Source organism: Dermochelys coriacea, chromosome 7 (genome assembly GCF_009764565.3).
Source record: "Dermochelys coriacea isolate rDerCor1 chromosome 7, rDerCor1.pri.v4, whole genome shotgun sequence".
Taxonomy (NCBI): domain Eukaryota; kingdom Metazoa; phylum Chordata; order Testudines; family Dermochelyidae; genus Dermochelys; species Dermochelys coriacea.
In genome coordinates, this window is record NC_050074.1 from 112,238,678 (window position 1) to 112,263,377 (window position 24,700).

The 24,700-nt window shown below is 38.5% G+C and overlaps 1 protein-coding gene across 1 annotated transcript in view; it reads left to right on the forward strand.

The window, feature by feature from the left end:
- Positions 1-24,700, forward strand: part of HSPA12A (heat shock protein family A (Hsp70) member 12A) — an 84,962-nt gene that overhangs the window by 21,008 nt on the left and 39,254 nt on the right. The window contains exons 2-6 of the mRNA XM_038411538.2: positions 4,972-5,057; positions 8,857-8,984; positions 18,229-18,415; positions 19,112-19,216; positions 22,169-22,285. Of these exons, the coding sequence (XP_038267466.1) occupies positions 4,972-5,057; positions 8,857-8,984; positions 18,229-18,415; positions 19,112-19,216; positions 22,169-22,285 (623 nt within the window). The remainder of the gene's footprint in view (positions 1-4,971; positions 5,058-8,856; positions 8,985-18,228; positions 18,416-19,111; positions 19,217-22,168; positions 22,286-24,700) is intronic.

Genomic DNA, 24,700 nt, shown 5'->3' on the forward strand with positions numbered 1-24,700 from the left:
AACAAAACAATGAAGAAACCACCTGGGCACTGTTGAGTCCCACAGCCAGGTTTACTTAATATACACAGATGTGCAAGGCCTAGCTATGCACATACTGCTGTTCTGACTGGTTTCTGGTGGCTTTGAAAACATGGAACACTGTGAGCACCATTAATGGACTCACAGACTATTTAAAGAAATACTATCCTATTACTATAGATTACACCTTCCATTTTCTCTCTCCCACATGCAGAGTAGGATATTATTGTTAATGTAATGGCAGCCATCTGGCTTTTCCAATGGAGGAATAATGGCTTGATTCATCAAAGAAACATATAAATTGCCATACTGGATCAGACCCACGGTCCATGTAGTACAGTATCCAGTCTTTGCCAACCCCAGCACTGGATGCTTCAGAACAAGATGCAAACAGCCAGGCATTAGGCAACTGTGGGACCGTCTGTCCCCAACATTAGTTCTCCTCCTAATCCCTACATTGGAGAGATTGATTTAAACCTTGAAGCATGAGATTTAATATCCCTTTCAAAATGTGTTAGCAGTAGCTGCTATAACTCTCGATAGTCTCATTCATCATAAGCTGTCATTTCTATGTAGATTCTCCTTTATAAAAAAAAGTTCATATTCCATGAGCATTTGGCTTTCTGAGTTTTACCCAGATTTTGAAGCAGTGGAACAAAATGTGGAATAAAATGTGGAAATTATAATAAGAAATAGATGTGCAGCTGTAGTGGAGTTAATGAAGTTGGTAGATGTTAAAGCATCATGTGAGGCACTCTGGCTTCCAAATCCTAACAAAATCACTTGTTGATGTTTCTGAAAACTCAGAAATTTCACTGATATAATCAAATCAGTTTCTAGATAGATTGAGTTAAATCCATGCAAATCATTTATGTTGATGTTCTTAACTCATTTTGAGAGAGGCTAACACTGATAAAACTAAATTGATTTCAGTCACTCTGTAACTGAGTTTAAAATGTCCATGCAAGAAGTTTGAACCAATTTAACTAAATTTATTTTTATTTTAAATGTTAATAGTTTGTTTCGGGGACTTGTAGTATTCCAGATTTCAATCTGGACCTATGACCAGACTCTTGCAACTGCCTTAAGTGAACAATTTACAAGCTATCAGTGATTAAATATTTGTTTACCATTTGTTACAGCCATTATATGTCTGTGTGCTATGTAGTGTGATAAAGGATATGGTCCCTGGTAAACAAGGGAGATGAAGCTGGAACTTGAACTGTGTGAATGTCTGTTTGCTTGGGTCTATAATTTAACATTTTCTTTTATAAATATCCCATTTAAAAGGACTGTTATTCTATATATCATGACACTATCCAGAATAAAGGGTTCTTTTTAATGGAGAAAACACTTATTCCTGATTCCTCAAGTTCTGGCTTCATGTTTTATTGCAGCCTAAACCATATGGCCTGTAGCTCTTCTTAATCACTCCTCTTCCTGCTCCCTGTTTCTTTGCAAGAACTCTCAATCTGGGTTCTGTGGCTACAAAACACATTCCCAAATACTAGAACCTTCCTAAGCTTTCACTGTCTTTTCCGCTGTTGGGACTAGACTTGTAAAATTATTCCACAATCTTTCCCCCAAAAGGACAGTATGAGGTTAACATTGTAAAAATAAAATATGCACACCCCAATATATTTGAAAACATTTCAGGAGGGGCCTTTTGATAGATGAAATCTTGTGCTACAAAGTTTCTACATGTAATTAATCATTGACTGGTTAGCAAATCATTTCTGTACTAGTAATGAAAACACTTATCATTAATTCAAAGATGAATGGAGTGTGAGAGGCTAGATTCCCGCAGCCTCTGTCTATAAACACGTTTTCTGCCTTTCAGGTATCATAAACTGCATTCATTCATTCGCATGGCAACTCTCTGGTAATATCAGTGCCACTTTGCTATGCCATAACTCAGATTATTAAAGTTTTCCTCGTCATTGCAAACAACTTGTCAGTAGCATTAGGAAATGCCATCAAATTATTTATACTGTGTTTAAATGTCATAATGAAACTGCTGCCTGCAACAAAATTAGAATGGCTCTTTATGCTGCACTTACACAATAAATAGTAAGTTTCGACTAAAAGTTCAGTTTGCTATATTAGAGCTGAGTTCTGCAAGGTGGTTCCGGGCTCTGGAATTCTCTCCCTCTCTTGGTCCAGTAAAGCCCAAGGCTCAGTATAAGGTTTCTCTATTTACTCGGGTATTTGCCAACGCGTGGTGCTGGTAGGATGAATCAGTGTGGTCATCATAGGGGACTTGATCTGTTTTTGTTTGTGTGTGTTTTTAAACATGCTCAGATGCAGTGGTGGGTTTATTTTCACAGGTTTAAAGTGACCAAAGGCCCTATTTTTCAGCAGTCCTGAGCACTTGCAGTTCCCGTTTACTTTCACTGGAGTGGTGGGTCCTTGGCAGGTAGATCAGGTCCTTAGAAAGACATTCTAAAGAGCATTCTTTGGCTGAGGCTCCTGGACAATTGATTTTAAACATTTTGGTAAATCATATAAATCAATTTCTCTCTATTGTACACATTTTTTACCTTAAACTATTGCAGCACCCTATTCTCAGCTCAGCATTTTTTATTAGATAATACATTTATATCTTTGTATATATTCCCCCATTTATATACTTCTTGGACTAAATTATTTCTGCTGAAACTACATTGACTTGAATGGAGTTACATCAAGCATGAATTTGCCCCATGGTGAGTGCATCAAAAGGTTACTTATCGATTGCTCTCTGGGAAACAAAGGAAGCTGTATACTCTCACAGGAGGATTTTCTTTGTTTCACGCAAGGCACACACAGTAAGAGTCTGTGATTGAGCATATGCACGGAATGTAGATCACTAAAACTGAGGAATTTGGACAGGTAAGGATAAGAGGCAGCAACACAGAGAAATGTTAGAAACACATAGCCAACAGCTGAAAAGAATATTTTGTTTCCTACAAAGTCAGCATCCTAAAGACCATTCACATCAGGGAAAGACTTGCACTGACTGACTTCAAAGGGTATTAGATCAGATTTGAAGTATCAAAAGACCTTAAGAGGAAAATGGGCGTTCTGCTAATTCCTTCCCACTTTTGCCAGAACATGCCCCTTTCAGGTCTAACACAAACACATACAAGTAGACTGGGAATGGATGAGTCATTACACAAAGTAAAACTATTTCCCCATGTTATTTCTCCCCCCCACCCCACCCCCCACTGTTCCTCAGATATTCTTATTAGAGCATAAGCTTTCGTGAGCTACAGCTCACTTCATCGGATGCATTTGGTGGAAAAAACAGAGCCCTCTGTTTTTTCCACCAAATGCATCCGATGAAGTGAGCTGTAGCTCACGAAAGCTTATGCTCTAATAAATTTGTTAGTCTCTAAGGTGCCACAAGTACTCCTTTTCTTTTTGCGAATACAGACTAACACGGCTGCTACTCTGAAACCTGTCAGATATTCTTGTTAACTGTTGGAAATAGCCTACCTTGCTTGTCACCATGAAAGGTTTTCCTCCTTCCCCCTCCCCCCCCCGCTGGTGATGGCTTATCTTAAGTGATCACTCTCCTTACAGTGTGTATGATAAAACCCATTGTTTCATGTTCTCTGTGTGTGTATATCAATCTCCCCTCTGTATTTTCCACCAAATGCATCCGATGAAGTGAGCTGTAGCTCGCGAAAGCTTATGCTCAAATAAATTTGTTAGTCTCTAAGGTGCCACAAGTACTCCTTTTCTTTTTGCGAATACAGACTAACATGGCTGCTACTCTGAAACCTGACATACAAGTATGTATTGCAAGATGGACATGTTTTGGAACAAAGTGGAATTTATATAGATGAATAAAGTGGCTGATACAATCATCAAATATACATATATTTTAACCAGCCTGAGAGGTACTGTCCTAATCTGAGAGCAGAAATTTGGCCTTTACCCTCTTTTGTTCTCTACCACAAGTGAACTGACACAGTACACTTTTAGCTCTGAGAGTGAGGGTAAGAATATTTAATGATTTTTTAAAATAGTGTATTTCGGTATTTATGCAAAGTACTTGATATTCTGCTTGTTAAGTAGGATTTTAAATCATGTTGTATGCAAAGCCAAAGAATTCTTTTATCATTCATTAATGGCGCTTTCCTGCCTCCCAGTTGGGAGTGCTACTGCAGCACTACCAACAGCTGTACCATGTGTTTCACTGTGGATGTATTAAAGAGAAGAAACTAAGCATTGGGAAAGTTTAATAATAAATGTTCATGACAGAGTAATTGCAATTTGCTCCTACGGAATTGTCAAATTGATTTAAACTGCTCTTTTACTATTGAAATTAGTCTTTTTTGAAATCGCATCTTGTGTTCATCTTCTGAGTTTGCAGGAATTCTCAAGTTTTAACCGTAAGCTATTAGTGGAAATGTACATAATATCAGCTCTTTATGTCTGCTGGGACTTCTGAATAAATGTTAGGAAGCCTTCAAAAATGATGCATAATATAGGAGGGCGCTCAATCAGGGAGCTCAAATAATCTTTCAAAACCAAAATCACAACTTTGTAAACTGTGGTATCAGTGGAGATACTAGAAGCTACTAATCAGTTTAAGGCTTGCTATACCAGATTACTTACGGGATTTGGATGAACGGTGTGCATTCGTCAGAAGATTCAAATAATAAGCTGTCAGTACAGCCTCTACCTGACTTGGAATACATGTCAACTAGCAAATCTTCAAAAGAACCAGCAATGTTTTTAATAGTTTATAAAACCAAAATAATATATCATAATTATTAAGAGAGCCTGGTTTTGTAGAATTTACCTTCTTTATGGTTGCTTTAATGGTAGGATTGTCACAATAGACAAACTGTGCACTGGTAGAGAGAGCAAACTACTTTATACTAACCTACTTATTTTGCGGCATAGACATTTTTGTATGTTCCAGTTGCTGAAGAGTTTTCTTTTCTTTCCATTTTCTTTCAGATGCAGTTTCCACAACTGCTTACTCATCCCCGGCTAAAAGTTTAGGAGACCCAGGAATAACGCCATTGTCTCCCTCACATATTGCGGTAAGCAATATAGGGTATATGTTGTACAGTGCATTGACATTATTTTCTCCTGCCTGTCCCACCTATAAGAACTCGGGACTCCTGACTCCTCGGTCTCCTGGTCATCAGTTACAGAACTCGTGGCTTATATGCAGAAAGTTAAAGGAGCAATTCCACTAGCTCAGGAAGTACAGATAAAGAATGAACTGCTGGTCCCATTGAAGTCAATGGGAGTTTTGTCATTTACTCCAATGGGGCCAGAATTCCATACAAAATATATAAGGACAGATGTGGAGGAAAGTGACACTCATCTGCATAAGCCAGTCCACTACCACTCTACAAAACAATCCCTTCTATCCCCACCTTTGTCATTCTCTTGCTGTCTGATCTTGGGCAATCACTGAAATATTCCCCGTTCTCTGAAACGTGACTATATAATAATAGTATCTCAACACATGTGCGTCACTCTCTCTGTCCTATCTCTCTCTCCCTCTCTCATCACAAAGAAAAATAAAACATTTACAGTTGCCTAAGGGGAACACCCAAAGAGGTCACGAAAAGTCCCATTAAAGGATGCTTCTTTAACCTATCTTAACTCCCCCTCCCCTCCAGTTCCACACGCACAAATCCCATTAAATTTCTTTGACATACTCCACCCCTTATCGCTAAGCCCCAGGCACGTAGGTGGCCCTTAAGGGAGTCAGTTAGTAGGATCCAGGGGCTTCAATGAAAGAAGGAATGGTGGGTCTGAATATTTACTGAATATGGAGACCCCTGAATCTCCAAATAACAGCCTGTTTGCCCATCCCTATTTCAGGGTGGGTAAAAGCCAATTTAAATCAAATCAATCACATTTTAATAAAACTAAATCTAATTTAAATAAAAATATTTTTTATTTAAATTAGATTCAGGTTTGTTTATTTTTTACAGTAAACTATTGAAAATTAGTTTTGAAATTGACAATCTAGGTTAGGGTCTGAATTTATTATAATCTGTTAAAATCATTTAAATTAAATACAAATAATAATATTAAGCAGTACATGTATGTTGCCAAGTTTTAAAGAAAGTCAAAATACTGAAGTGGTGAAAGTTGAGGGCTAATCATGGTTTGTTGAAGTGCTAACCCAGCTTTTTGACAGCAATAACCTCTTCTGCAGGCTGAGAGAGAATATTTCCTTCATCGCTGTTTGTTCAGCTAGTTCAGTGACTAGTTCATTCAAAGCTAAGAAACCAAGTGGGAATTGAAAAAGCTTATTTTTCTCTTCTAGTATATGAATAAAAACTAAGTGAGTAGGAGAGCTACTATTTTGAAAGATATTGTGACCAGAAATAATCAGTTCAATTCACTAACTACAGATATACTTCCTTTGTTTACTAAATCAGTTTGTTTTAAATGCAAAATGTGTTTTGATAAACTTTTTTTCTTATGTATTCAGTAGTTTTATATAATCCAAAAAATAAAATTCTGTTTTTGTGCATTGTTAATTAAATTTTAATTTCCACCCAAATAGAACTCAACTCAGATCACAAATATAAAATCATCATCAAGTAAATAAATAATGCATCATTCATTTTCTAACATAATAAAAATGTAAAAATTAAGAATTTGAATAAATGTAGGTTATGCTATCTAACTGCATTTAAAAATGTGTATGGATATAGTGTGTCCTCCTGGTTAGCACTGCATTTCACGTAAAGGCTATTTTTTTTTGCAAATCAACATGTTTTAATGGTTACCAGCCAATGGGAATCAACCTTTCTTTAGGAAAATAACTAAAATGTACAAATGCAAAACATGATTAAAATTGATTATTTAAATTAAGGTTTCCTGCTTGTTGATTGATATCATAATTAAAATTGGTGATTTAAATTGCTTATTTTAAATCAATCCACCCATCCGTATTTAGAGTCTCATTTGATAAGAGGCCAAATGTTTCCATGTTTTGTGCATAAGTTGGTTAGTTCCTCATTCCATTTGGCTTTTGATGATGTGTAAGGGGCAAAGGGTATAGAAAGTTTAAATTACAGTTAAGGAACTATGCATCTGTATTTGGGCTAAATCTCTTTAAGCTTGTCCCTTTGGTCAGTTTAGTAAGATATCATTTGCTGTATGCATTTTATTAATTATGTTGTAGCTTGCAACTACAGTTTACTATGACAATTGCCTTGCCCCTTGCAGTCAGCTATAAAGTGCTGATAAAATTGTTACTGAGAGTAGCACAATACACAAAAAGGTGATTAGTATAAGAATGTTTATGTTCTGGTGTGTTTACTATGAATCTCTTAGTGGAAGTTGTGTGATATCCTCTAAGTATTTGCAATGATGTGTTTGCAAAAAAGAGAATACATGGATGGAACTGGGGCATAAGCTCAACCTACGTTTTCAGAAGAGACTAGTGATTTTGGGTGCTCAACTGGAGACACTTTTAGGAGGCCTAATTTTCAGAGAGTGGGTGTTTTAGGAGTATCTGAAGTTAGGCATCCAAAATGACTAGTCAGTTTTGAAAATTTAGGGCAAGAACTTCTGTGGGTGGTCACCTTCCAGGTTTTTTAAGCTGAACAATCTAATTGATTGTGTCTCTTTAAAATGTAATAAACACATAAGCTGTGACTATAAACTGTTTTGACACCCCTGAAGGGAAGGCACTAATAAGTGCAAGGTGTGAATTTCATAGTTAAGGTTGAATTAAGTTTTGCATTTTGTATACAATACAATATATTTCCATATCCATGGTGGCAAAATCCATGGCCAAATGGTAGAACTATGTGATAAATGGTAGAAAGATCACAGACCTCACTTATACTCTGCTCATTAATCTATTTCTGCCAGGATTTATTCCATCAGTCAAGCTCTGTGAGCAGCTTCAAATAGCTGCCTTTTTCTTTAAAAAAAATATCAAATCGCCACAAAAATATTTCTTCCTATTTCCTACAAAACGACAGTGGCCCAGGGCCTGGAACAAGAAATATTCAGCTTCCTGTCAGTAACTAGTTAAAGGCCTGATATTTCATAAGTGCACAAAGCTAGGAATGGGGGCTGTATGCCAGAGAAAAGGGGAGAATCTTGGTTTTCCTGTGGGACCCTCAGCACTTGCTTCTATGGATAGAAAAACTGTTCAAAGGCTTTTTTAGAGATGTTTTCAATTCATTAGTTTAAAATTTTCTCTCCTCTGAGTCCTGTCAAATGGAACTGATTGTAACTAAGGCCCAGGGATTTACAGGCAGAGGGATAGGCAGCAGGATATTAGAATTAGTCCTAATACAATCTCTAGACTGTTTCTAGAATAGGTTTTCCAAAAATTATGCAGCAATATGTGATGCTGTGGTGCGGTATAAAGCTTTACTGGCAGGTATTGGGTTGGCCTGCACACCTTCCTGCTGGCTTCACCATTTCTGAGCAGTCTTACTTGTGCTTATATAACTTTTATAATTTACTATGTATTCCATATATGATATCACTATCATGTATTCCATATATGATACACAGAGGTATAACATGTTTTTCAGCTAATACATTTCTAAAAGTTTGGTAGCTAGCCATGTAGGTCTCAGCTGTTACTGGAAGTAAACACGAAAGGATTTCTGATTCATTTGGATTTGTGTTAAAGGTACCGGAATTAACTGTTAATTTGGTTGTACATTGCATTTCCATGCCCATTAAGGGATGTAGACTACTGACATGGTTCTGGGGGACCGCACTTTTCTGCAGGAGACAGATGAATTCTTTGCAGCAGTTCAGAGCCACTGAAAGGTAGGGCAGATTACAATTCCTTCTCTAAACAGTGACTCAAAATCTGTTCTGTTTCTGTTATTTTAACAGACGGACTCTGTTACAAATGACGCTGTAGAGCAGTCATTCCTTGTTGTTGTGGCTATTGATTTTGGCACGACATCCAGTGGCTACGCCTACAGCTTCACCAAGGAGCCAGAATGTATTCATGTAATGAGGTAAGGGCTGCATTGCAGCATTGAGCTCCTGATGGTGACAGTGTATATTATCTGCAGTTGCTACATCTGAGGTCAGCATGGGTTTGGAATGACTGGATTTGTATACAGTCAGCAATGCAAAAACCCCCTTTCATGGTGTAAATTTCTCTTATGTCCCTATCTTATTTTAGTTGCTTTAATAATAAACATAAACATGTTCTCTGTGAGTCTTATTGCTCAGGTTTACAAAATGGTGTGAATTAAAGGAGGAATCTGCTGGCAAAGTTTACAGAAGCATTCAGGGAGCAGTTATAACTGTGGCGGTTGTGACTTTGTTATCCATGTGCAGTAATTTCTCTATTAGATACTTTGGGATAATGGCAGTTCCAAAAGTGCCTAATAGAGAAATCACTGCACATGGGGTGGGTGCAAGGCCCTTGTCCCTTTGCCTCATATATCATACAGAATTTGGCAGGTGGACATCTTATTACTTAGAAACCTTGGATAAAAATTTCCAAGGTCCCTAATTCCCATTTTCAAAATAGACCTAGATACCTAGGAGCTTGTCACTTCTGAAAATGTGACTTAGGCTCAGATTTTCCAAGGTGTTCAGCACCCACAGTTGGATACAGATTTTCAGAAATGCTCAGATCCCATTAAGGCATCTAAATTAAGAGGCCAGATTTGCAAAAATGCTCAGCTGGATCCATTTAAAGATCTGGTCACTAGGCGCTTTTGAAAATTTTACCCCTCATCTCTCCACATTGCAGAATGATATGGGAGAGAGAGGGTTAAGAGAGCTAAGAACAATGATGGTTATTGCTATGGGTGTCCTTAAATATTTTCAAACTGAAGAGAAGCATTTAGGCTGAAATACCATTGCTTGATGATGCTCTAATTAAATGTTAAGAAATGGTACAGTTTGCAGCTCTGAGCAGTAGTGGACCCTAACTGAAATAAGTAGGAGAAAGTTGTGCATATTCATGTAAAGGGGAAAGTTTACCTCTCCTAGCATCTCAGTAGGAGGAGTGAACAGAGAGAGAGAAGGTTACACCAGGGAAGTAGAGTGGCTATGACTCTCTATGATCAACAGCAAGGAATCGACCCAGTTACGGTGACCATTGAACACCACAACTGACTTAAAAGTGGGGAAAGTCTATAAAAATAAGACACACCTTACGATGCCCCTTCTGCCGGAGGTGCAAGGAGGCAAATGGCATAAAGCTAGCTATGCCAGGGATTCCCCAATATCCCTGGACTCCCTGTTATGGCAGCTTTCCATCTGGAGCAGGGCAAAGGGGATCTGGTCTTCTCAGTCTAATAGTGCATCCGTAAGTCAAGTAATGTAGCTCTCTAAGGTATGATCACTTACCTAAATTATGCCTGCATATAGTTGTGTACACAACATTTTTTTGACTGCAGTTATTTGCACCCACAAATTGTTGGTTCAAAAACAGAGGCCAGTGTTTGAAGATTTGGACCATTTAAATTTGTTACTTTGTGGGGGGGAGCATAAACCCCTGGTAATGTTATGTTAAGGTTGTTAAGCACTCAAAAGTCAGAAAATGTAAAAGTGAAGCTTAACTCTACCACTTATATGCATGTATGCATACAAAAGACCTGCTACTTATGTGATTATGTATTGTTTCTCAAATAATATAATGCAATACAGCTTTTTCCCCTACAAATTTGATATGTATGCATCTAGTAATGTGATCACAAATATAAAGACTACTGTGATGGATACACAAAAGGAAAAGAGCACTGGAAAATGAGTTCCTTAGGAAAAGTTTTGTGTTTTCTTTTTTCATTTCCCATAATTCAAAATTGACTTCAGTCTTACTAAAAATATCTTTCTTTAAAGAAAAGAAAAGGTAAATTGTACCCTTGTGTAGAGAACAAATTATGGGATATTTCAGCCCAAAAGGTGAATGGTTTGGAAAGTTGAGTGTATGAAAATATTAACTGTAGCAATCACTTTTGTCATGAGGCAACTTACTATTCATCCTTCTGGAAGTCTGAAAATTGGAGTAAAAAGGGCTACAGTGCTACTAACCAAATGAGACATGCTGTAATTCTTCTAAGCAGAGAAGCTATCTGTGGAGATTGTGCAGTCAACGTCTGTGGTCAGTTTATAAAAAGCCTTTCTGCCCCATTCATCAATGGTCCTTCAAGAAACCCACAGTGTCATTCATGAAAAGGTACTTGGTGCTACCAATTGGAGACACTAGATACCAAGCAGCTCAGAGATGTATGGGAGGCAGAATTGGACCCATATTTAGTAGTAAGTTTGCATATCCATTTTTGACAGTAAATTAGTTTTTAAATGAAAAAATAAATTCTTGATTTTAATTGTTAAAGTAGGGGATCTGGATGAAATACTGGGGATGAGGAAGAAATGGCATTTCTGAGATTGTACTTTAGTGATCCCAAACTGTGCTACCGACAGGGCCATTCTTACAAAGCCATAGCACAGTGGTGCCTGTGGCTCACCACTGCTTAACATCTTTAACTAAGTCTGTAACGTACTGTGGAAATTTTAGGTCGTGACACCATCCAAACTTTTAGGCCCAAAATTTGACCTGTAGTATCTTAAGTCCTCAATCTGCATTTGGATCCACACCCTGTATTTGTGCAGAACCCAGTTAAAAGCATAGGGCTTCATACAGCTGCAGAGGTCTGCCAGTGCAGATGTTATTGCAGGGTTAGACAATTAAAAAGTAGTTGCTGTACAATTGATGGAAAATACTCTCCAAATCCTAAATATCACTTTACCACTCACTTGCTGAGAAATTATTTGGTATAGAACCTAGACAAAACCAATGCCAACAAAGGGAATAACATGCTGTTACGGTGACATGGATATGTGTAGACATTATGTTAGATGCTAGTGCAAAACAAGGAGTAAAGGAAGAAGCCATGTTTCTTTCAAGCTAGAAAGAATTTTTTTTAAAGTTTACCAAATTGGAAGGACAAAATTTGAAGGAAAATAAATGTGGTGCCCACATTTCCAGTGTGGCATAACTAGCATTTTAATAACAAGAACACTTATAAAAATTATTGACTCTGTGCTTTCACCCATGAAGTTGTGTTCAGAAAGTGCATGAAATATGCTCTTGGCAGTAACACACATCTATAGATTTCTACTTTCATTGTCTCTTAATTACTATAGAGAATTTTGGGGAAAGTGTTTCATGATCCCGTTCCAGCTATAACGTGTTTATGAAATTATGAAGATCAATGAAAAAACATAATTTTAAAAGGTTAAGAAGTTTGACAACCAGTAGTTCAGAGGGTATTAAGAAGCTCAAAATATTTACATAATTAGGGTTACATGTAGTATAATTTATAAATATTTGAGCACAGGAAATGTCACTTCCAACTGAACTTCCAACATTCTTGAGAATGTTTACGTTAAAATGTAGCACACCAGTGATGCATTGTCCTCTTTCCTTGCTAAAAAATCTTGGTTCTCTTCCTATCTAACATTGATCCTTTCCAGACACTTGGAGTTCTGGCTAGCTTCTAACAAAGCTGCTTTTCTGTAAAATGTCTCAAAGTAGTATCATTTTGACTTTCCACTAAAAATTCTTCCTTTGGTACAAGAGCAGACCACAAAGTTTCAGAGATATAGATTTCTAGGCTACTGGATCTCAGTAGCATTGTGGCATGCTATATGCATGGGAAATATAATCTGCAGGCAAACCAAGACGATCATTTTGATTCCAGTTGTTGTTTGTTCTAAGTCCCAGTACTTGCAAACAAAGAAAAACTTTTAGGCGCTGATCCAGCAAAGCACTTAAAGCATGTGCTTAATTTTAAGTATGTAAGTAGTCCCATTGACTTCAGTGCTTCGAATTCAGCATGTGCTTAAGTTCTTTGCTAGATCAGTGTCCAATTTACCTTGATTGCGTAGTTTTAATTTTGGTTTTACCAGTTACAGTACTTCATGCCTGTAAAGTCCCATTAACTCCTCAGTGTTTCTATCAAGAGATTTGTAAGGCCCTTACCGTAATCCATGTCATGGGTTAGGAAGAAATATCCTGCATACTCTGAAGAATACCTGTCAACTGATAGTGATTTATACAACGCTCTAAATATTTAGGTTGTTGCTTAAATAACAGATACTTGAATTTGTCTAAGTATTTTATGGGGGGAGACACAAATTCATAGGAAAATGGATGCAATTTTAAAACAAATGTTAGGTGCATGATCTCCCTTGGGTCCACACATGGAACTACTTCCATTGATGCCCATGGGAATTCCACACGGAGGAGAATAGAATTTCCTCTTGCCTCAGTGTTGCCAGTGTACTACTTCTGCTGTCAAGAATCTCGTTTCTTTGATTAAGTTTCTGCTCTAGATCCACTCCCCCACTGACTGCCAGGATCACTCCCTTAACTGCATCTTTGTCAGCCCGATGCATGTGTAGAGAAAAAGCAATCGTTTGATCTTAACAGTAACCCTTGTTCTCTCTCTTCCTACCAACCCTCCCTTTGTCTCTCGTTGCCCCTTGTAACGTAGGGCCAGATCCTCTGCTTCTGAAAACTGGCTCTGCTACAGTCACTGGAGCTACGCCAGTTTAGCCAGCTGAGGATCTGGCCTGTTATCTAAACTATCCTGCAGTGAGATCTGCATGGACCGATCCCTAGCCCCTCTTCAGCTCCCCTGATGTCAAGGGACATTCCATACATGCAGGTAGAATACTATTACTTTGCATTATATTGTGCTTTTCATACATGCATCTCAAGGTGTGTTATGTAAAGGAAGGTGAGCATTATTACCCTCACTTTGCAGGGCTAATTTAGATGCAAAGCGGATAAGTGATGTGCTTAAAGGGGCTGAAATCCTCACACCATTGAAGTTAATGGTAAGCTCCCATTATAGGCTTCCACAGAGCCAGAAATTTCCTCTGTGAGTCAGTGGCAGAATCATGAGCAGAACACAGGTAACCTAACTCAGTCCCCAGGACCACAGCTTCCCTTCCCTAGAAGAGAATAGATGCCATATGAGTCTTTTTAAAGGCCTGTATTATTATTAAAACCAAAGTCAAACTTCCCATTATATTTATTTATTGCCTTTTGTATGTCTGAGCAGAGATGTAAATTGAGGGTTTTTTTAAGCTGCCTGGGGGATTTGGAGGCCAGATTTCCGTTAGAAGCAATTGGGAATTGGACATTTAAATCACCTAGGTGACTTTGGAAATCTCAGCCGTAATATGGAGTGGCGTGTTGGGCTGCCAGTTTAGCTGCAGCTTAAGTGCATTCAGTCTAGAAAAAGGCATAATACACCTGTCCACAAAGAAAATAAACAGGGCCATCATTATCTAGCCCCTGAGTACATTTTCTATTAATGGAACTTTCCGGAAATTACTCAGAATAAATCATTGAGGATTCCTTCTCAAAATGATACCATTCTGCTTCCCTGGATTTATATCTGATGTGTGGGACTTTAACATTTTGGTTGAAAAGTCTTTTCTGTTTATTTGGTCTACATCCCAGTGTTGGATTCTTATCTCTTCTATTACCTCAGACACTGGAGTCTTTTGCCTCCTTTAACATGTGATCCAAGATTTTTAAGTTCATCAGATAAGCCCCAAGTGGCAAGTCACAAACAATAAAATGAAAAATCAGAGCAGATCTTTTGATACTTGCCATTGCTCATTATTTTCTACTGCCAGGACTGATCATCTGACCTGCCACCCAGCTGTGTTGAGGAAAGTCTCTCCTAAAGGATGGAGATCGAAAGCATTTCATTGCCCATCGTAACTATTCTTCTTTCAGACCAGTGGGAGTGTCCCCTGAACTTTGCAATTCATTTATGTACCGTGATCTTTCTTTGCTTGTTAGGGCACTGGTCTGATAAAGAAGAGTGACTCTACCTTATGCTCTCTTTCTCCAAACTGCTCACACAGTGATACTTCAATAAGAACTGAGTTGTCATTGATCCATTTTTAAAAGGTCTTTAACTGGAAAAATGCTATAATTTTGTTTTATATTTATTCATTTTCCTAGGATCAGTACTGCAGCTCATATAAAATATATACAATAGGTAAAACAAAGCATGCTAAATTTAATATATTATCTTATACGCAGAGGAAGTAGCTTGGCCTGTAGTTAACATTGCCCAAAACTCCCATTATACGACCCTGTTCTCCGTTGCTTATAACTTAGCCAAATGCTAACTGTTCAGGCTGAAATTTTCCATATTGTGTCTGCCTCAAGCTGGATTTTAGCCCAATTCAGCAAAATAGTTCAGCTGTCTCAGAGGATGAGAGTGAGTTGTTTTGCCATGTTAAAAAAATTTACAACTTTTTGGTTGAAATCTCTAGTGTCCCCATGCTTTGGAACTGGGACTTGAAAATTCGCAGCAGGGGAGGCCTTGGTGTCAGGGCCTTTTTCTGTCCCCCTGAAAATTTGTCCAAATTTGGCTAATTATAAGATTCTGAAAAGTCTTGGTTTACACTTGCTCAGTAGAGATGGCTCAGAATTCAGTAGCTAAATTCTCCAAAGCTTCTATCTACAGTCCCCTTGTAGCCCCTGTGTGTGACTGGATTGCACCTGTACTGCGATCCCCATAAAGCAGATGCACATGTTTCATCCCAGACCTGCAGGAGCTGACCAGGGACCAGCTGACCTTTAAATTTTCCTCTAAGTTGCTGGGGGCTGATGTAGTGCCATGCACAGGAACTGAGAGCAAGGAAACTGTCTCTCTTATGCTCTCAATGTTCCCTAAAGCTGACCAGTCTGGTCAGACAGTCTAGTCTGGTGCTTGATGGATGAGGAGAAGAAGAAAGGCAGAGACACAACTGTAGAAGAGAGGCTTAGTCAGAAGTGTTTGCACTCTCTGTATGCATAGCATTGACACACAGTACTGCTGATTCTTCTGAGAGGGAGAGGCCTTCTTTACGTAACCATAAAATTACACAGAAAAAAACCAACATTATGGTCACAAAGTCATGCGCTCAAAAATTAGGAAATGCCAGAAATAAAGGTTGCTTGTGCAACCTCAAATTGGACTCCTTGTGTGTATGCATTATGATTATGACTGCTTGAAAATTTTCCACTTAAACTGTTTTATGACTGAAAATTAAGTGTTTAGCTAAACTAAATCTAAAATATTTCTTCTCAAAACCAGAAATACTCAGTTTGGAATTGTCATTGCAGTGCCTCACGGGAGTTGTTTGGGTGTCTTATGCCTCCAGTTTCCCCTATGGGCTGTGTTCCCTGGCTAGACTACATCTCCGACAATGCACCATGTCCAGAGACTCCCATGATGCATCATAGTAGATCTGCAAGAGGGGACATTGCGGTGCATCCTGAGGGAACATAGCTTGGCCAGGGAGCCAAGGCACCTGAAAATACAACTCTTGTGAGGCTCCACAGCTGCTTGCTTCCCTCCCACCCTCCAAAAGGTCCAAATTGTCCACAGGGGAAAATACCTTATTTTTCAACCAGCTCTAATTATGATGCAGTCTTTTATTACATGATCACATACTGTTTACCCACAGGTTCCCTGCCTCATTCAGTGCACAGGATATACACTACTCATATATATATATATATATAGGTAGTTATTCAATATATCTTTTTATCCTCTTCGGTCAGTTTGTGGCCTCATACTTTATTTTCCACACACCATTCAAATCTGCACCGAATATAAAACTATTAATTTCCTTATGGGTAAGGATATGATTCTGTCACGGAGGTCACAGATTCTGTGACTTTCTGGGTCCTCTATGACTTCCTTGGGGCAGGCCTGGAGCAGCTCTCAGCCCTGGGACCACCGGAACAGCAGCCAGGATTGGGTCAGTACCCCTGAAGCTGCTGCAGCAGCTGGCTGGCAGTCAGCCCCAGGGCCACTGAAGCAGTTGGCTGGCAGTCAGCCCCAGATGCACTGGAGCAGTGGCCCCAGCGCAGAAGCACTGGCTGGGGTTGGGTCAGCCCCTGCAGCAGGAGCAGCAGTGGGGCTGGGGCAGCTGACAGAGGTCAGCCCCTGGCTGTACTTTCACAACTGCCCCAGAGTATTTTTATTAAAAGTCAGAGACAGGTCGTGGGCTTCCATGAATTTTTGTTTATTGCCCGCAACCTATCCCTGACTTTTACTAAAAATACGCATGACAGAATCTTAACCTTACTCATGGGCTTTTCTGTGGTGTTCTCACCATGATATGTGAATGTTTCACAAAAATTAATGAATTTATTTTCACAACCCCCTGGGAGGTAGGGATTTATTATTATGCTCATTTTGCAGATGGGGAACTAAGGCACAGAGAGGAAGGCTAACATTGTTTACACTCATTTTGGATGCCTAAATTGAGATGCCTAGAGTGTTATTTTTGAGAATATTTAGCATTTTTATAGCACATTCTGTTAAAACATGGCTCCCATTAACTTCAATCGCAGCTGAGAGTGCTCAGCACTTCTGTAAATATGCCCCCTAAAGTTTCAAATAAGGTACCCAGAAAATGAGGAACACACAATCGGTGGCCAGCTGTGAAAAGTTTGTTTTAATTGACTTGTCCAGCATCACAAAAGAACTCTAGAGGCAGGGATAGAATCCAATTCTCCATGGTGACATTTGACTGGATGGGATTTCCTTGATGGGATCTTGTGGAAATGGTTGGTTTCAGAGTAGCAGCCGTGTTAGTCTGTATTCGCAAAAAGAAAAGGAGTACTTGTGGCACCTTAGAGACTAACAAATTTATTTGAGCATAAGCTTTCGTGAGCTACAGCTCACTTCATCGGAAATGGTTATAAATGATCATGTATTTAAAGGCTATATTACAATACATATTAACAAGAGGGCTGATTTAAGGTCGGGGCAACAACTTTTGCATTTCCTAACTTTTGAGTGCTTGGCTTTGCAATCTTAATGTTCTTTTAAAGTGGGGGTTTTTTGTATATAGTATTTCATTTGTTCATTATTTTATTGATTTTCAATTATCGTGATACTGTTGTCCCCTTGTTATTCCTGTGTAGCTCACACTATGGGAGTTATATACCCATCAAGGGAAGGATATAACTGTACTGTTGAAAATTTCATGACCATGTATGAAGACTGTTAAAAATCTGGAACAAAGTTTATTTGGATATTAATAAACGTTCACTTTTGGCCTAAAGAGGATTCAAATCCAAGTCTGCTCATGTGAAATTCTTGTGTGTAACCCATTGTCAGATCCAGCTTGCTTACACAATGCATTAATAAGCATATCATTATGAATGTTAATTATCACTAGTTTGAAGCTAGTTCATCTTTTTCCTAGGCGATGGGAAGGTGGAGATCCTGGTATATCCAATCAGAAGACTCCAACTACTATCCTCTTAACACCAGAAAGAAAGTTTCATAGCTTCGGTTATGCAGCAAGAGATTTCTACCATGACCTGGATCCCAATGAATCCAAGCATTGGTTATATTTTGAAAAGTTTAAGATGAAGCTACACACCACTGGTGTAAGTAATAACTGAGCTCTGCTTCGATGGTTTGTATTTGTAACTAAACATATTTTTATATTGGCCATGCCAGATTTGGAGCACCAGCATTAGTACTTGTACAAAAAAAATGGATTTGTTTATTAAGTGAAACTTATAACGTAAGGCCTACTACTTTATTTTGCTTCCCTCTCCCAGCAACAAACATTCTTCAACATTTTAATTAATATCATTCTAAACCTTGGCAGTTTCCTCTCCTGGACTATCCTGTCCTGTCTGTTCTTTTTGAGTGAAATTCGCTCCTGAGCAGAGAGCCTATGTACCACTTAAACCCTATTTTGAAGGCATAAGAGGATCTTAAGAGCTACATAGCTGAAAGGGTGACCCTCTTCATGGGAGTGAATTCACCCTTAATACTTGGTGGTATATTCCAAAAGGAAGTCATGTTGTTATTCGACTGTACTCCCAATTATTATACTCTGACTTTAAATCTTAAAATAACCACAATCCACAATTTAAATCTTAAAATAATCCACAATATCACAATCCAGGAAATCCCCATGGTTGGTTAGATCCTCTCCAAAAGAAAACTAGAAAAAAAAACCCAAACAATGTACATCAGTTTTTCCTAAGCTGGTGGGTCCCAGCAAAGAAGAATTCCCTTCCCTCAAGCAATGGGAAATTAATTAACATTTACCTCTTATTTTCTTCCTTCAGAATCTCACCATGGAAACAGATCTGACAGCTGCAAATGGGAAAAAAGTCAAAGCACTTGAAATATTTGCTTGTGCCCTGCAGTTCTTTAAGGAACAGGCATTAAAGGTAGGGAAAATACTTCCTTTATTCAGCTCTCTATATTTATAACTAGCACGAATGCTGCCCCAACAATTTTAACCGTGCCAAGCTTCAGCCTCCAGCAGTGTTTGATGTAAACAAAGTGGGGCAGCTGTAGGAAGCCCAGGAAAGTTGGGGACTGTGAAGGGTCCTGGATAGCCTTAAGTGATTTCCTTCCTTACAGAGAGAGCAAGAGGATGTATCGGTATCACCATAATGCAGAGACTGAACGTTCTCTCAATGGAATGATGCTTTTATACCTATTATTTTCTCCTCAAGGAAAATCTTCTTTTATTTGGCATTTCCCTGAACAAAATGTGATTAAAAATCTGAATACCAGAAACTCAGTGCTTGGCACTCTCTGTATGTGTAACTCTCTAGAAGTAATACATCTGAGAGCCTCTTTTTGGCTCCATTTATTGTGATTCTCCTCCTGCTGGGGCAATCCATATTCTGTACTCATTTAAAGGCTCTCTCCTGTCTAGGAGATTGTACTATAACCTCTTAGGGCTATTTACCCCTATACAGATGCTCAAGTCCCCTATTTTGGGGGCGTATGTGATGCCTTGACTTTGTTCAAGTTCTCTACCTCGGGCAGACTTCACCCAGTTGTGAACAGAAAGCAGATGTTGTTTTTTGTCCCTTATAGAGAATGTTTGTATATTTAAAAAAAAACAAAACTCACCAGCATTAGGGAGATACCGTATATGCAACATCTGTTACAGCTTATTCTCGTATCTTGCCTCCCCTGCATCACTTTTATTTCAAATATAAGTGCCCCCCTTTATGTTTTTGTTTTTTCTGGCTGATGTTTATACATGAGAGAGATGAAAGTGGTCTGGTTTCTTTGCAATAAAGAAAACAAAATTCCTAACATGAGCCACACAAATTAGAGAGAATGGAATTGTATTCTCCCCTCACACATACATACTGAAAAACTGCAACACTTCACACTTCCTGTAACGTGCTTCTTAGCTGATGGTGAGGAGCTATATAGCATGAATTGTCCTACAAAAGACATTTCTTAGGTAAACAATTCATGCTACTGTGACCCTTTCTCGGGTTGCCCAAGACTGAGTTACTTTGTCACCCTCCTGTCTCTGCGAGAGAGAATTGCTTGTGCTTCACTAGGTGTCAGCTCCCTAACGCCACCAGTGTGTCAGCCACCCAGACAATCTCCCAGGCTCTGCCAGCCCTTACTTTGTCTTACAGGTAATAATAGGTGCACCCTAGACCCTCTGAAAGCATGTTCTGTATTATCCAGCCTGTCACAGAAATTACCAGGTTTGCTGTCCCTAGGGGAACTGTATACACACAGCTTGACTGGTACAACTCAGGATCATGAATTAAGAGCTGAATTCTGGACTCTCATACACCAGTGCAATCTGTATAGGGATTGCTAGGGAAGAATTTGTCCCTAAAGCTCCATTCTGGCAAGTATCACTTAAACAACCTCATTGTTAGATAGTTAACCTACTTTTTTCTTTGAATGGGATTCATTTATTCTCTTTGATTGTTATCTCTCTTCTTTATGGCTGCTGTGAGAGAAGACACCAGCCTACCGCTACATTTTCAGAGCCATATTTTGGACTCCATCTACTTTGCTTTGCTTTGTTTTGCCTCCACACTCAAATGTTAATGAGTCACAGAGCTGAAACTATACACAGCTTGGGGAAATTCTGAGGCAAATATGCATATTCTGGGGCACTGCTGCACAGTTACATGTACAGTTTTGCTCCGTTGCATCCTCTGGACCTGAACTGATGTAAATAAGCAGAGTTCTGTGATATGATGTTCTGTGTGTATGTGTAAAATAATTAGCTATGTGTAAAACAAGCAGTATAAATGGACCATTACTTTGTGTGTATAATAATCGATCAAACAAAATGTTCTGGTGATATAAGATCTCTGCTTTTCTGCCACAAGTTTTGAATTGTATTGTAGCTAAGCAAACACAATGCCTTGGGGAATTGCATATAGAAAAATGAAAAGGAGTACCTGTGGCACCTTAGAGACTAACAAATTTATTTGAGCATAAGCTTTCATGAGCTACACTTCATCGGATGCATAGCTGTAGCTCACAAAAGCTTATGCTCAAATAAATTTGTTAGTCTCTAAGGTGCCACAAGTACTCCTTTTCTTTTTGCGAATACAGACTAACACGGCTGCTACTCTGAAACCTGTCATATAGAAAAATGTTTTACATTCTAAGGAGCTTGTTGTTTACCCTTTTTGGATGGAGATTTAAATAGGCCATATAATAATGACATTTTACATGGAATCTTTCCTGAAACATGTCACAAATGTTACCTAATCTGCAATGGACTACAAGCTCTTTTTAAAAAAAGAAAAAAAATGCTACTATTAAATGTTCAAAAGTAAAAAATTTTCAAGCCATCAACAGTCAAATGTTTTCAGATTTTTAGTAAGAGGAAATTACATTTTTACTCTGTTTTTAAAAAATGGATTGATTTAAAGATGGTCAGTGTATAAAGCAGCCATTGACAAATTCAGATTGTAAAATACAAGGTTTGTCAGTGCTACAGCAAATAATTTGTGGTACATTAATTAGGGTGAAAGTGTGAATTCTTTAAAGTGTCTGCAAAGACCAGATTTTTACCATGAACATACATAAATACGCTGTTATGTTCAGCAAAACCTGAACTCCTCATTGGAAAAACTAACTCTTCCTGCTCCATGTTAAGAAACCTTTCCATGGGCCTCCGAGAGAAGGCATGCTGTAACCCCCACAGTTGGTATTGTGAGCATTTTGAAATGTCGGCTAGTGATTTAAACATTCTGATTGTAATATAGACATAACATTACAAAAATTATGAAAAGGGGAAGTTACCTTCACCAAAGCCAGCCAAAAACTATATATACTTGTAAAACAGCTGGTGTCAATTTTACATCTGTCTCTGTGTGTTCATTTTGGTTTAGGAGCTCAGTGATCAAGCTGGCTCAGAGTTTGAAAACTCTGAGGTAAGATGGGTCATTACAGTGCCTGCTATTTGGAAACAGCCCGCAAAGCAGTTTATGAGACAAGCCGCATATAAGGTAAGACTGTGAAATGAGAGAGAAGGAATAACCCCCTTAAATCCCTAGTAATTAGACTCACTCTAAAACATTTGTTGAGTATCACTAGCAAGAATATATTCTGCATAAAAGCAGGCTAGAAAGCAATAAAATGGACTGGGTTACAAACACTGGAGGGCTGAGCCGCTCAAAAGCTGTATATATCAAGTCATATGTTTTCACCCTAGTAGATGCCTGAGCTATCTATCTAGATTCCTATATTGGCACCCATCATTGCAGTCTCTGATCCTTCAGTAATGCTGTGCCCAGGACTCCCACTGAACTCAGTGAGAGCTCTCTGTGTATGGAACAGATGCAGAATTGAGGCCCAAGAACCAGACAATTTAAATACTAGTCACAGCTTTTTCTTAACTGTCAACAGTGGCATCGTAACTAACAAAATAAAGTAAGAAGAGGGAGAGCAGAAATCCTCCTCTGTGGAATTATTTCCCCTTTGCCCATATTCCCACAATAGGAATGACCTGGACAGCCTGGAGAGAAAAATTAAATGCAAATATGAATTTCACTTCAGAAACAGATTGTGCAATTTAAAAAACCCTGAAATCCTTTTAGAAAATTCATACAGTGTCTATCTGTCCTTTTATTTCAGACTCAGTTTGTGTCTTTGCTATGTTAGATGTAGATATCCTTTTCGTTAGGATACAGGGGTGCTGGAACAATATATATAGTGGGGGTGCTAAGAGTCATTGAACCAAACTGTAAACCCTGTATATGATGGAAACCACTTCAAGCTGGGAGAGCTGCTGCACCCCTAGTTCCAGCACCTATGTTTGGATCTTCATTTTATATTTAATTTTTCTGGCCATTAAGAACTACATGTCCCAATGGCAGTATTGCCAGTTTGTAAGATCTCTAGTTCTTTCACATATAACCCCCCGAAGCATTACAGGGAGGCACCCAAGTTTTTTGGACTCTGTTCTTCCTATCTCTAATGTTGAGCAACATTTTTCTTAACAGTCTTTATTGTGGGATTGCTAATCATAGTGCCAGAAGCAAAACACACTTAAAATTCTGATGGAAGGACACAGTTATAGGTAAATCTGAAACACTAGAGACCCATCTGTTATCTATGTATATTGTTGTCTGCCTGCTGTCTATGTGCATGTGTGATCATGAAATGGCAGCTATGTAAGAAGAAGGATAGAGTAGCTCTATTGACATTTCTCATTTGTGGCACAGTGGAATGTTGTTGAATAGTGTCTGTGTCTGTGATTGTGTTTTTTTTTTATCAGCAAGCTTGATAAATAGTGAGGACTGATAGAACTTTAAATGAGGATGTGTGAACAGCTGAAGAAAAATGAAAGGAAATGGAGAAATAATTGAATGTATACTTGAAACACAAAATGACTCTTAAAAAATGGAAATAGAACAACAGAAGAAGAAAACTGATTCTTCTGGTTTGTAACTGTCTTGCAGTCTTATGTATTCCGATTGTCAGATCGACCCTGTTGCTCAAATCAATACTTGCAATGTTGTTGTTTTTTTAAAAAAACAAGCCTTTGCTACTTAATATTGAAACATGCAAGAATCTTAAAAATGAGGATTTGCTGCCACAAGAGTAACACGGTGTAGAAATAAGTAGAGGAAAGTATGAAGAAGTAACAAATGATCACTTTGTAATTGGAAATACTCTGCACTTTAGCTAGTCTAATATGGTGTGAAGGTGGCTCACATCAATGAGCACTACGGGGAATCTGTCTGAGGGAGCTGGGGCAGGTGGTATAAGAGAAGTATGAATATCTTGGGCAAAGAATAACCATATTCAGTCATTACCTCATAGTATGCAGTTTTGTAAGGCAAAGTATTGAAAAGGATTGTGCTAAAGGGTAAAGGGCTTTTCTGCCCATCTCAGATGGGTTTCCAAGCAGAAGCTAAATATCCCCTGGAACAGTGAAAAAGAATAGAGGATATAACTCTGCTATGCCATGTCCAATATTGCTGTTTCCTGTGTCATGAGGAGTCAATAGAGATCCCCCTATTTCCCTGCCTCTGTTTATTCTCTCTTACCCAAAGATTGTGCAATATATTGATGTGGTTATGCATTAAGGGGATTTATGGGCCCAATACTGCTGCAACTGAAATCAGCAAGAGTTTGCAGTTAACTCAAGTGGAGCAGGGCTAGGCCTGGAGCATGGGAGTTACATGAAATAGGCTTTCTATGGGATTTTGTAAATCTTATGCTGTATATGCCAGAAAGAAGTCTTCCTGTTGCCGTACAGTAAAGGCCTCTCTGATGAAAAGATGAAAGCTGTCCTATTATTAAATATTAAAATATAAATATTAAAAAACTATTTAATAGCATCTGTGGTATATTTCTGGAAGCGTGTTATGTGTAATTAAATGAGAAATAGCGGCCAAATCTTCTAGCAGTTTGTT